Below are 15,054 nucleotides of genomic sequence, written 5' to 3' on the forward strand. Positions count from 1 at the left end.
GCATGTGCTATTTCAATTTATTTATATGATTCTGAGTATGCCCCTGTAGATTGACCCAATATACCAATGATAAATGCAACCTCCTGTGCCCACATTCACGAAGCATCCTAAGGCTAAAAGTAGCTCTTAGTGACATCGCTCTTAAGAAAACCCTTAGAATTCCTTGAAATTTAAGATTTTTCTTAGAATGTTTCCTTACTAAGAAAAGGAAGCATCTTATGCCCTAAGAGGACTCCTAAGGTGGTTAACCACTAAAAGTAGTGAGGAGGACTTAGCGAAGTCTACGTACATTTCTTAAACAGACAAGATGGCAGAAAGAAGGAAAGACGTTCTCTGTTTGTTTAACGACCGTGATTTAATTACACACTATTACAAAACCGGCGGCCATACGACTGTATAACAAACATCTGTAATGTACATTTTGTATCTCTACTAAGAGTAGCTTTTTAACTTTTTGTACTTCTTTCTTTTATTTTTTTCTTTTATATCTGTACTGATGTGAGAGTCTTTTAGTTATATACATATACAGGGCCGCCCCTGGCCAAGTGGGGGCCCTAAGCAGGATTTTATTTTGGGGCCCCCCTTCCAATAACATAATAATAATAATAATAATAATAATAATAATAATAATAATAATAATAATAATAATAATAATAATAATAATAATAATAATAATAATAATAATAAATTACAATTACTAACGAATCAAATGAACAGCCTCTATCAACAGTGGAACAAGAACTTTATAGATCAAAAGTGGAACAATCTCTCCAGTCCACATCTAGACACAATTATCATCTCTTCTGTCTCATGATTAGCACGAGCAGACATGCTAGCAGTTTATGCCACAAAGTTTTTTCTTTTTTATTTCAACAACATCCCCCCTTCAAGTGAAGCACGAGCCTCTGACTGTTTGGACTTTTTCTTTCTTTTGCTAGCTCCTGAATCGTATTGATGTTTGGAAGCCCTCTCTCTCTCTCTCTCTCTCTCTCTCTCTCTCTCTCTCTCTCTCTCTCTCTCTCTCTCTCTCTCGACCTGGAAACAACTGCCTGCCGGCCCGTCTGACCGCTGATTGGTCAGATGGTGATGCTTCACGCTTTCAATCATTGCGTCTCTTTTTTTCTCTCTCTCTCTCTCTCTCTCTCTCTCTCTCTCCTGCCTCTCCTGACTTGGTGGAGGTGCTTTACGCGCCTCTCGGCAAAATGCAGGCGCATCCTTTGCGCGTTTGCAGAGAATGATGATACTTTATTGATCCCGAGGGATATTCAATTCAATTCACTTGCGCAAAATGGGGCCCCCCATGGATAGCGGGGCCCTACGCACAGCGCGTGTTCTGCGTGTAGGGAGGGGCGGGCCTGTACATATAGCTAGTGGCATGTGGTGGTGTTTCAGTCAGGGCCAGCAGGCCAGCACACCCCGTCCCTCCTCCCCCACCCCCACCCACCTTGCAGCCACACATTATGTCCTACAGTAAATACACAACCCAGGTCCAATGTAAGGCCACGACTATGCATCAGTACTTAATCCACGCCAACATAACAGTTGATCAACAATCACAACACATCAAGACACCACTGTGCAGCTTCGCCATCAGATCATTTTCCAGTGTTTCAAACAGGTTTGCATGGGGGGGGTCTCACGCATGACTCTCATGCCTGCGTGCTTGTTTGTCTGTGTGCAAGATTGTATGGGAAACACCACTTTACAATCAAAGAACAGCACCAAATGCCAAAGCAGCATCATTCTAATCCAGAGAAAGTAAAAAAAAAAAAAAAAAAACTAGCACTCACCCATCACTTGTAGACTAAACCCATCCTGCTGTAAAATGCTGCTTAAAGCCTTTATTGGTCTGAATTAGCTCATCCATTTCTGGTGGCTGTCTTCGTCACCTCACAATGGAAAAAGGCCCCCGAAGCAGTTCCGCTATCGTATCATCTATTTTTGCTGTTAGATTAGGCACCATCACTCCAGAATAGCAGATACCCCCAGCAGAGGAAAGGAGTTGTAATGTGTTTAGAGGACATAGAAGATTTGAGCTCCACAAAATATAACCAGTCGTCTTCTGGATAAAGTTGTCAGGGTTTGTGAACTCAATGGCACGACAGACAAGAAGCGTGGTTCAACAGTGTTTTATTCTCAAAAACCACAGCAGAAGCAAAGTCAGGCAGTCCAAGATCAAAAACCAGAGCAGGCAATGGAGGAGGAAATCCAGGAGGCGAGGTCGGGCAGGCAGAAGGTCGAAAACACACGAAGGCAACATGAGGGGAAAATGTCGGGTACGAATGGTGTGAGAACGCAGACGAACTGGCAACTGGAGCTGCAAGAGAGGGGAAGTAAATACAAACACTAACAACAATGACAAACAGCTGTGATCAGGAGGAAGCAGGAGAGCACAGGGGCGGAGCTAAGGGGAACACAGGAGGGGAGGAGAGAAAGCAGGATCATGACAGTACCCCACCCCACACCCCCTGACGGCCCAGGCAGGTCCGGGCGGGCGTCGTAAAACTCTTGGATGAGGGAGGGGTCATGAATGTTACTTGCCGGGACCCATGAGCGCTCCTCTGGCCCATATCCCTCCCAGCCCACAAGGAATTGGTGACCCCTCCCCCGACGCCGGACCGCCAGGAGCTTGCGGACAGTATAAACCAGGGGTCTCAAACTCCGGTCCTCGAGGGCCGCAGCCCTGGATGTTTTCCACGTCTCCCTCCCCTCAATGTCCTGATGCTTCATCACCACGTTCAGCACAAAGCCAGATAACGAGCTGCTCATTGCAACCAGCTGTGTGGAAGCAGGGAGACATGGAAATCGTGCAGGGCTGCGGCCCTCGAGGACCGGAGTTTGAGGCCCCTGGTATAAACAGTCTCTCCGCTGTCCAGTATCCGGGGGGGTGGAGGGGGTTTTGAAGCGGGGACCAGGGGGCTTTCGGCAGTGGGTTTGATGTGGGAAACATGGAAAGAGGGATGGATCTGGATGTTCCTGGGGAGATGGAGATGAACAGGAGAGAAAGCAGGATCATGACAAAAGTTGGTAAAGTCACTCATTGAATCCAAACACAGATTTCAGAATCACTTTTTAATTATTAAAAAAAAAAAAGAAAAAGAAAAATCATGTTTGATAAGGCCAGCAGTGCGAGCCCTGCTGGCCCTGACTGCACACCACTGCATATAGCACACACTGGATGATGCTGGACACCGAAATTTCCCCACTTGGGGATGAATAGAGTACTTATACTCTACTCTACTCTGATAAACGTGCAGGCCTCAGAGAGCAGGACAACATATAGACAGGAAGCTCTCCACATATGTTCTGTAGTCATGTGTAAATATATGTAGATAGATGGATAAAGACAGAGATCAACATCGAGATAAATGGAAATATGTTAGTCATCTTTTGCAATATTGCTCTCCTTGCTTTGACACGGATGAATACCCGCGATTGTAAATAATTGTATTTGACTATAAAATATAGTACTTAACATTGTTTTATTTCCAAATGCAATGTGTACACTCAAGGAATAACAATCTTTTGGTTCCATTGGAACATTTAACCCTGTCTGACAAATTTTAACAGTCAGTTGAAACCTGAGCCACAGTACCAAAAGTTGGGTTTCTGTTGTGCTGGTGAGTGAAAGTTTTGTGATTAGCAGTCAGGTCGATGATATCCATCTGTTTAAAATGAAAACCTCCTGGAGGGCTGATCTCAGGACACAGGAAATGCACCGGCACCTTAGTCATGTTGTAAGAGGTTGTTTTAGGCTTTTCTTTGAAAGTGTTAAATGGTTTCTTCTTTAAACATTACTGGACTGCTCACACTTTCTCACTTCTGGTCTGAATAGTCAGGCATGAGGACCAGCGGACTGACGGGGCAGTGGGATTCAAGCTGTGTGCTCTGGGCGCTCACCCTGCAGTCTTTGGCTCACAATATTCCTCAGACAATTCCGGCGCTCTATCAGGACCAATTCAATAGCATCTGAAGCACCATAATCGATCAGGCAAACTGAGGACTCAGCAGGGAGAGCATCATTTCTCACCGAGTCACTCAGACTTCGGTTTGTGATTTAGGATCCAGTCTGGTGCCTGCTGATGCAGTGCAAGCCCATTGAAGTGAGTGAAATGCTGAAATAATGCATGTATGCTTTTCCCCTGTCAGAAAGAAAGAAATCATCTGGAGGGGCAGATGTCTCACCTGACTCATAATGCCATAAACCATTGTTCCCTTCGTATGTTTGTGCTCATTCAGACTTAATCTTGGGGGCATTTTTTCAGATTTTCTACAAATGACATTTTCTGCATATGCGTGTAGGGTTATTCTCTACTGTAACTGATACATCCATCCCCTTTGAAGCGGGTGTGACCACTAAACCTGAGGTCCAGTTGGTTTAGTTGAACCCAACCCAGCAAAGTCAGGTAATCCAGTTAATGACCAGAGCTAACAAAGCATGTGGACGAAGCAGGTTTGTCAGAGGAGTCCTCCTTTAACACGTAGATTCAGGAATGGAAGAGATATTTTCTTCTGCCACAGAGGTTATAATATTGTCTGCATTTATTGTTCTGTCTGTGTGTTAACAAGTTACCTCAGAATGTAATGAGCAGATCTTCAGAAAAATTGGTCCACCGGAGCATTTTGGAAGGAATAATCCATTAAATGTTGGTGGTGATCCAGACCGAAATAATGGTTACAATAGAACATTTTCATTTTGCAATATATTGTCTTATCTTGTGTTCTTTCAAATTATTAATTATAATCATGGGATCAACAAACTGAGTTATGAATAAAGGCAGTTGATCCAGATGTTGATTATGTGTCATTTCCTGTGTCCATGTCAACCCTTTGTGGAGTTCAGAACTACCGGATTGCTGTTATTATTATTATTATTATTATTATTATGCTTTCACGTGCACTTCATATCCACCATGTAAACTTTAGTTCTTTAGTTCAAAAGGCACATCTGAACTATGATGTGTCGGGTCTGACAGACACCGGTCCTGCAGTGAGCTACAGGCCCACAGTGTCCTGATGAGGAATCTGACACAAGGCCATTTACATGGGGGAGGGGACAGCGGATCAGAAATATGACATTGTTTGGCATTTTCAAGTCATATTGTTTGTTCACATTTCTATCACACTCTGACTTGCACTAATTCTTAACATGCACCAATTAAGAACATGCATGGGTATGCGAGCACCTGTTCAACACTGCTCGCAGCTTTAATTGTATCTTGTACGTCTCATAAATCTACTTTTCAGGAACTGAAACATCAGAAGTAGACAACTACAATGACATTGAAAATGTTCACTAGTTTTCTCAATCACCAGCATGAGAGAAAATGTCCAGAGGCCAAATGATCCACCATAACAAAGAGTATGGATAAAGTGGGTTTGTCTGTGGAGTCCTCCCTTAAGTAGTGTATTTAGGATTGACAATGAGGACTCCAACCCATAATCCCCCAGCAGAGGAAAGTATAAGACCCAGACTTGGAGGAGTCTCTCCACAGAAAGTCTCCACAACAGATCCACTCTGACAATGACAGTCTCTGCCAGCCTCCTACTGCTGCTGCTTGGCCTCTCTCAGGCCATTCCTCTGCAGGAGGAAGAGGAGCCAGAAGACAACCCAGAGTTTGTGGACATTGGCTCCAGGATTCTCACCGCTAACAATGGCACTGACGAGTTCCTGCTGGAGGGAGACTTGATGGCTCCCACAACGAGAAACGCCATGAACTGCTGGAATGGCAACTGCTTGTGGCCGAAAGGCCGCGACGGCTTGGTGACGATCCCCTACACGATGAGCAGGCAGTTTGGCCACGGGGAGAGGCAGACCATCGAGGCTGGTTTGAGGTCCTTCCATGGAGTGAGCTGCATCCGCTTTGTCTCCAGGACAAACCAGAGGGACTACCTGCGCATCGAGAGCAAGAGTGGATGCTTCTCTTCAGTAGGCCAAGAGCAAGGAGGACAGGTGCTCTCTCTCAACAGGCAGGGCTGCATTTACCGTGGCATTGTCCAGCATGAAGTCCTCCATGCGCTGGGCTTCAGGCACGAGCACAACAGGAGTGACCGCGACTCACACGTCAGGATCAACTGGAGTAACATCGTACAACAGAGTGCCTACAACTTCAAAAAGCAGAACACCAACAACCTGGGCATTCCGTACGATTACTCCTCCATCATGCACTACGGAAAAACCGCATTCTCCATTGATGGAAGGAAGCAAACCATCATACCCATCCCAAACCCCAATATCTCCATCGGTCAGAGAAACAGACTGTCCAACCTGGACATCCTGAAGCTCAACAAGCTCTATAAGTGTTAACAAGGATGCTGATGCTGATCACTCTCTTCTTATTTTAATCCTTTATGATTCCTTTGGTTTCCTGTGCCTAATGAAGAACACCTCCTTACTCAGTAGAAATTATATTATCCAAACACCTGTTCCTGCTCAGTTGTTCAGAAAACTGAAAGTGTCATTTCTTCACCTTCTGAATCTCCTTTCCAATATTTAATAAAGCATTTTAAAATGGACACATTCTTTCTACTTGCTGTCATCATTTTACTTTCACACGCATTGGCACAAACAGGTCACTCTTACTATTTGGTGCTATTTCAGTGACTATTTGCTACAAGGGGCCTCTTCTAACCCCATGTTACATGGTTAATGCTATGTTGCAATGCTGCCCTCCTGTGATGAGTGGGAAAACATGCAACTGTGGTGTGTTCTGTGAAAAACTATGTGTGTAGCTCTACGTTACTAGTTCTGTGTCTATAGCTCTATGTAGGCACTTGGACATTTTTTTCAACATGGTTTAAAGGCGTTGATATGGGTATGGCTGAATAAAGCGTTCTGAAATGAAAAAAATGACACCTCATTTGTTGAAATCGGACAATCCAAACCAGAGTTGTGGTATTTTCAAGGACGCAATTCTCGCTAATTAGTGGTCACTAAAACAAAAGGAAAATGCATTAGAAAACTGTGATCGGAGCAAAAAAAAAAAAAGAAGTCATTTCCAGTTTGAGCCCTTCATTTTACAAAATTTTTATTCATTTTATTAATATTTTATTCATATCTGCCCGAAAAACATGAGCTACTGCCCGAAAACAACTTGGCGATTGCTGTTGAACGGAAATTCCATGAAAACTTTCAGCTGGCGGAGGTTGCTGTACATTTGTACGCATCGTGTACACGTACTGCCGCAGCTTGAATGGGGATGAAAACTTCAGAGAATGAAGTTTATTCACCATATAACGTGCCGAAACATAACTTGAGGTTGCACTTTGATGAGCAGATGCAGTATTTTCAACCTGAAACTCACCTATATTTTCGAAAATCCCAAACTTTGGCAGTCGGCGGCGTATTTACATAAAGTAAACACCGGGAGATTCGGTATCGAGTGGCGAATCAAGCATGGCGGAAAGTGATGAAGATAATGTAGAGCTATCCGCTGCAGCCGCATTTTCGTAGACCGAATCGAGCGCAGCTTTCACAAAATGATGACGTCATCGTGACGCTGGAAAATGACACGACGTTACGCGAAGATTTCCAAGTGCCTACTCTATGTCAATAAATGTGTGTGTGTGTGTAGTCGTTAGCAACCCGGTCAGGGCTTGTCTATTCACGGTGACCCATACCCCGCGATTGTAGTGTGAACTTCAAATAAAGCCCGAGTTCAGCTTTGGAAGCTACACCCTCCCTGTTAAGTCCTTCGGCGTGTCAACCCGGACCACTGGAAGCAAGTTTCCTGCTAGGAGCCAGAATTAATTAGCTCGCTCCCAACTGCGGTTCGGAGCTGGAAAGCTAAAAAGGTAACACTGGGGGCTTACTTATGTTTGGGGGCTCGCAAGAACCCATTTTTGATGGTTGCAAGAGACACTAATATGGACACAGTCAACCACAAGAGTGGCTGCTATGCTGACAGCATTAACCCTTTCACGGCTAGCATGGGGCTAATGGTAGCCGGAGATGTAGCAACAACGCATGAATGGACGCTGCCATTCAATCTGGGTTTTCTCCTCATCCCACCACCATCAAGGTTGACTAACGCCAGTGGAACAACAATATAATGCTGAGGGTGAGTCGCATTTCCATCAGCAGATAATTAAAAAATACGGCACCCAGCCCCGATGCAGCTTGACCTTACTGGTTAATAAATCGCCCCGTTCCACTGCTTGCCCAGCTTGCCTTTAACCAGTCAGTTGACCTGTCCATCCCTGTACACCACATGGCTCCGAATCCTTTTGCCTGGTCCCACGCATTGCCCCCCCCATTCGTGGCATCACAATTTGCTCCCTGCCTGCCTCAAACCGAGGAATGTTGTGGAATTATAAGCTATGACGAGGACTATGGCCCAAGCCGTGACTCCTACCAGTATGGCCAGTCAGCAGTGAGAAGACACAAGCCAGCGTCATCCCAGGCAGTAGATGCGGAATTAATGGACACTCGCGATGATGAACATTATGATTATAAAGAGAGGATTCGTATTCTAAAGCCAGGCCATTTTGATGGGACAGGTTCCTGGAAGGACTTTATCCATCTATTTGAAAGCTGTGCAAAGGCGGACCACTGGTCAGAACAACAACAGTTGAACTTAGATTCAGCCTGACTGGTGCAGCCAGAGCTATCATCAATAAAAACCCAAGATCTGACCGTTGGAGATACCGCCAGATAGTGGCTGAAATAGGAACCACCTATGGGCCATGCTCTGAGCATGCTGCAGCCATCGACATCGAACTGAGACAGAGGGTACGGGGGGAGAGCGAAGTCCTGCATTTTACGAGAGATGACATCAATGAGAAAGTCTCCATTGTATATGCCGACCACACAGCCCAGATAGCAAACAGTTATTGAATCAACATTGAAATTTCGTCAGGCTTAAGTTGATGTCAGAACATTGAAGTAACATTGAGTTTGCTCGCTGTGATCAACATTGAAATAATGTTGAATTTTCAATGAACCCAGACGATGAATCAACCTTGTTTCAACCATGTTATCAACATTGAAAGAATGTTGAATTTTCAATAAATTTCAACACTTTTAACATTCCTCTATTTTTTAATGTGTCAAATAAAGCCAAAATAATCACTTTAATCTCTATTTAGCGAAGTTCCACAGGGATCATGCCAAAGTCATCCAGTAGTGACGTCACTGCACTGAAGGGAAGCGACGTCACTGCTGGAAAACCAAGTTTGGAGCAACTGCAGAACTTTAAAACCAAATAGAATCACGTGATTATTTCTTACAATCATAAAATACAGGGGAAGGGTGAAACATTCTGAAGTGGTTCATTAAGTATGCGTACAGCAGTGGTTCTCAAACCGTTTATACAGACTTCAATTTATATACTCCAAAATTGATTATAATTGTGGCATTAAAAGGTAAATATTCGAAAAGAAGTAGAGCGCTTGCGGATGGCATTTTTTTTTTTTTTTAAGGAAACCAAGGTTGAGAACAGTTGCTTTACTTGCTGTCAGGCTGGGACTGGAAGCAGGACTCAGGTACAGAGGACATCAGTAAAATTTGAGCTTTATTAAAACCAAAAATCCAGTGGCATCTTTGATAATTATTAATCATCATCGTTAGCCAAACACAACATAAATGGTTCCCCGCGTAAGGAGAGACCGCACCAACTAAATGGTACCCAGTGATCCTTATGAGGTAAGAAATCCCTACACTGAGGTGGTGCAAAAACTACTGGAGCAACAGCCCTGGCCAAAGAATATGACATCGCTTTGAGATCACAAGAAGGGCCGCAAGAGTTGCACAATTCATGCAGCCTGCCCTGGTCTTGCTCAACAGAGCGCCAGGGCCACCACCATACGTGATAATAACAGGATGCCATCTTACGTGGAGCCAGTGGGGCTAACTATTAGAGCTATCGACTCAGCTGAGAGGGCTCCAAGATATAATCAGCCGTGGCGTTAGAAGAAAGACACAAATGTCAAAATGCCTGTGGGAGATATTCATTGTCACAACTGGTTTGGTGTAGGGCATATACAGAGAAACTACCCTCTTCCCCGTTGCCCCAGGCAGCAAGCTCGGACAGTCAATAAGCATGCAGCAACTGAGACAAGTACAGTGGTCACCCGTACGCCGTGCCAGGAAGATCATTTACTTGTTAAAATATTGACATTTGGACAAGAAATGTGTGCCTGTGATCATTTCTTTTAATTATTAATTCAGTTGTCATTTTAGTTTGCTACATGTGTGTTTCTGAGTGAGTCTGCTACCGGGAGGGCCAGGCCCGCCCCTCCCTACATGCAGAACACGCGCTGTGCGTAGGGCCCCGCGATCCATGGGGGGCCCCATTTTGCGCAAGTGAATTGAATTTCCCTCGGGATCAATAAAGTGTCATCATAATCTGTAAATGCGCAAAGGATGCGCCTGCATTTTGCCGAGAGGCGCGTAGAGCATCGCCACCAAGTCAGCCCGAGGCAGGAGAGAGAGAGAGAGAGAGAGAGAGAAAAAAAAGAGACGAAAGCGCGAAACATCACCATCTGACCAATCAGCGGTCAGATGGGCCGGCAGGCAGTTGTTTACAGGTAGAGAGTAGAGAGAGAGAGAGAGATGGCTTCCAAACGTCAACACAATAATAATAGTAATAATTATTATTATTATTAGGTTATTGGAAGGGGGCCCCCAAAATAAAATCCTGCTTAGGGCCCCCACTTGGCCAGGGGCAGCCCTGGGGAGGGCTCATGTTCATTCTGTCTGTGGACTTGGCTGTGAGACCGGTGATGAACGTGTTTATCTGTGTTTTTCATCAGTGGTCAGTAAAGATCGTCAATTCAAGCCTGACTACCTGCCATCAATAAACACAATGCATGAGAGAGTACAAAAGAAAACCGCTACATGTAACTCTATGTTAGTAGTTTTGTGTCTATAGCTCTATGCGGTGTTGGGGAATAACGGACTACACGTTATGTAATTAGGATACAAAAAGATGTAACTGTAATCCGGTAGAGTACATAAAAAAAGATGTAATCTCGTTATAGGTATATTCGATAAAAACTGGGATTACTGAGTGGGATTACAATAGAAAATAGATGGAATAAACAAGAAATGCAGCCGTCACATGTGCCATCCACTGGCATTGCAACACTTCCTGACACTTTTAGGTAACAACATGCTTGTTTCCTGGCCGGCACTGACACATTGGATACTGCAGCCAGCTGCTCTCGTCACGGCTGCTCCAGGGAAAGAAATGCTTTTTCTGGCTGGAAACTCCGACATCACTTTGTTTTCGAGTAGAAGTCTATTAACCTCTCTGAACAATGCTAATGACGCCTCCCAGCCGTGAAAGTGCTGTGAACGTCCAGGAACTCCACGTTTAACCTGAAGAAACATTCACTGACACACACCTGGACTCTGTCAACTAATTTTATAATCTCACTAACCTGCCAGTAACCTGCCAATACCAGAACTTTTTAAAGTTGGCTCATTGACTCAGCAGCGGATCCAACGGGTTGTTCAGTTATTATAAATCAGTGATTTATCATCAAACATTCATATTTAGTCTGGGAAATTAAACAACATTAAAACCAACGAGGAAACAGGAAGAGAGAGAGAGTTTTGAAAGTGTTAGGAAAAAGATGAGAACATTTTCTTGAATAGAAATTGTTTTGAGGACTAACACTTGAATAATTAAAAGCTTTATTTGTATTGTGGTTTTGATTCTTTAAAAAAAATCAGTGTTAGACACCTGATTGGTTAATGAGTTTTGATTTAGTTCAAAACTTTGTTCTGTTATCTGATGTGTATAAGATGCGTCAATACACTGAGCAGATGGCACATTCTATTCTTTCTTGTCTTTATTTTTTTATGTTTATTGGTGTTGGGATCTCACGGGACCACAGAAAGTTGGTTCATTTCTAGGAAAAGACAATTGTCACATGTCATGATACACAGTCATGACATATGAATTCTGACCCAGGAATGTGATTGTCTTTCACACGGAGTGAGGGGGGGACCTTCTGCAGGACCTTCCTCCCCCCCTTTCTGCTCAAGACTCTCCCCCATGCATTTAGCATGTCACTGATTGGTTGAAGCTCTCAGGCTTTGACACCTCTGAATTCACATGCTTCAGCCAGCCTCCATTCACTCTCTTGCAAAGCAAACTCCAAGAAGGTGGGTTGCTGGAGAGCAGCTCACCCAGTGTTAGCATACAGCTAACACCAGAGGCCTGCAACCAGGGTCTTCACTCCTCAACTCCTCTGTTGACCCGACCACGAGGGTCAGACCTTCCTCTGATCCAGAGACCAGCACCCAGAGTCTGATCTCCCATCAACCAGGAAAACCAACCAGTTCCTCCAGGACGGACCAGGGAAACGACGCCTCACAGAACTTCTTTGTGTTTTCCTCAACCAGCAGGAAAACCATCACAGACCTGAGCGACCAGCTCCTCAGTCTGGACAAAAGGAACAACCAGGAGCTGTAATGAAGGACTCCTGAAACATCAACAACTTCATCTTCAATCAAAACAAGTCTCATTCACATCAACTCATTCTAGAAATGGTCCTTTAGCAGAGACACACAGGAAGCAGACGCTAAAGACTAGCTTCCATGTTCCATTGTTCTCCAGCACATGGTGGAGACCCAGGACAGACTTCCTGCTCTCTGATAACCTCCATTTGAATGGAGTTTCTTGTGATCCGCCATCTTGTTTTGTAGTTCCATCACACATCTCTCACACACAATTCTTCCACCCCTCTCTCTCTCTCTCTCTCTCTCTCTCTCTCTCTCTCTCTCTCTCTCTCTCTCTCTCTCTCTCTCTCTCATTCTCTCTCTCCTCACACATACACCCTCTACCTCTTTCTGTCTTTCACTCTCCACACACACACACACACACACACACACACACACACACACACACACACACACACACACACACACACACACACACACACACACACACACACACACACACACACACACACACACACACACACACCAAGCTGTATATAGGTAGTTAGAATCTGTGTTTTATTTGTTTTCATTGTAAATAAATATAATGTTTGGAATCATACTTGCTGTTTTATTAATGAGCACAAAGATGAATGAAATGTCGACCTCTTCTGTGTCAAGAACTCCAAAATCCTTCAATCTTTACTGTTAATTCTGGTCATTGTAATTAATTTAACTATTAATTCAAATTCCTGATTAACTGTTTAGTATATCTTATGAGACTGATAGAACTGAATTGTCTATCATTTCCTGTTAAGACAGGTGGAGCTCCGAGGTTCTGATACAGATCAGATAAAATTTCAACAACATTATTAATAAATATCTTTGATAATTATTAATCATTATCGATAGCCAACCACAACATAAATAGTGATCCATATGAGGTACTAAATCCCTACATTGGTGAAGTAATCCAAAAGTAACTAAAAGTATTCTGGTGCATTATTTTTATTTTAGTACTTAGAGTAAGTTACTAATTCCATTTTTTGACAGTTAACCTGTAATTGTAACGGATTACAGTTTTCAAGTAACCTTCCCAACCCTGGCTCTATGTGAAAACGTCCGTGTGTGCGTGTATAGTCGTGAGCAACCCGGTCAGAGCTAGTCTCTTCACTGTGACTGTTACAAATTCCCTGTGAAGTGTATTATATGTTCTGTTGAAATAGGGTTTTTTTTCTTCAGGCATTATTTTTGGACAGCCCAGTCAGGTTATGGAGTCCTAGTGTTATGTCTGGGTGTATGGAGTTTTTCTGATAATAATAAGACGGTAGTGAACCCCTCGTTACATGTTGAATGCGTTAGTGAAGAATTAAGTCATTAATAGGTCATCAAGCATGCCTACAAGTGTTTATATTCAGTTTATATGTTAGACGGTGTGTCTTTGGTAACAGCTCTGTGTCATTTAGCTCGGATGTAAATGAAGCTAATGCTAATCGGCTAGCTCTGTCTGCATGAGTGTGACACTATAGGGGATTTAGTTCCTGTTTATGGAGCATTATTACCACCGATTACTGATTTGTATATTCTTTATGTGCTACAGAAAACCATTCTGCATTACTCTTCATTTGTTTATTCATCGATCATTCTACATTTATTTGTCATTCATTTATTCATTATTCGTCGGAAATCCACACGCTGTACTGCCAACTGCCAACTGACTCTATTAAAGAGGATAAAGTCAACACGCGGTGTCCGTTTCTACTCTCTGACCGGAGTAGTCGTAGTGGAGAAAGTGGGCCCAGCATCTTCATCAGTCACAAAGGCATAATCGGCAATAGTGACTGTAAGGAAGAAGACTGGCTTCCTTGATTTGACTATGTTGGATCGTTATGTAGAGCCCACAGCGGGTGATCGGTCAGAGTCACGCTAGAGTCCCTCGGTGGATGGATGATGGTTTATTGTCATTCAACTGTAGGATGGGGTGTTCTCATTACAGGAGTTACAGGAGGATGACGTTGTTGCGTGAGTGGATACGCGTATGTACGTGTGTGTGTGTGCGTGTGTGTGGTTTTGTAAGACGCACACAAAACACCGAACAGTAAGAATGCCGTATCACATCCGTCTCACGTCTGTACACCACGGGTAAACAGTCTCGGACTGAATGCTATCCGGTACGGCAAGCCCGAGCCAACTTGTGATTGGCTGAGAGTCCAGGTGAAGCGAGGCGTATTCCAAAGGGGAGAGAGAGTGTCACAGAAAGTGTCTTACGGTTAGCGGCCACAAGGGGGCCTTTTTTACAGTGACTCATACCCCACGATTGTAGTGTGAAAGTAAAATAAAGCCAGAGTTCAGCTTTGGAAGCTACTGCCTCGCTGTGAAGTGCTTCGGCGTGTTAACCTGGATCACTGGAAGCAAGTTAGCTATTATGAGCCAGAATTCATTAGCTCACTCCCAACTACGGTTTTGGGGCTGGAAAGCTGAAAGGTAACAGCAAAAGGTAACAGCGACACCTCTACTGTCAAAGATAATGTATACTGGCTGTCGCCATTTAAAATAATCCATCTGACCATGAATGAAACTCGATTGTGAAGCAATGTTTATTCAATTCAATTCAATTTTATAAATTTTTTTAACTTATTTTTTATTAAAAAAGATGGTAAAAGAAA

At 43.7% G+C, this 15,054-nt stretch overlaps 1 protein-coding gene across 1 annotated transcript; it reads left to right on the plus strand.

Annotated features, from left to right (window-relative positions):
* Positions 1 to 5,524: 5,524 nt before the first annotated feature.
* On the plus strand, positions 5,525 to 6,307 carry LOC308147710 (high choriolytic enzyme 1-like; the record flags this gene model as incomplete). The annotated part of the gene is made up of 1 exon (XM_080520023.1): positions 5,525 to 6,307. The coding sequence occupies one exon, from the start codon at positions 5,525 to 5,527 to the stop codon at positions 6,305 to 6,307; it is 783 nt and encodes a 260-aa protein (XP_080376149.1).
* Positions 6,308 to 15,054: the final 8,747 nt, after the last annotated feature.

Source organism: Blennius ocellaris (genome assembly GCF_963422515.1).
Source record: "Blennius ocellaris genome assembly, chromosome: 1".
Lineage (NCBI taxonomy): Eukaryota > Metazoa > Chordata > Actinopteri > Blenniiformes > Blenniidae > Blennius > Blennius ocellaris.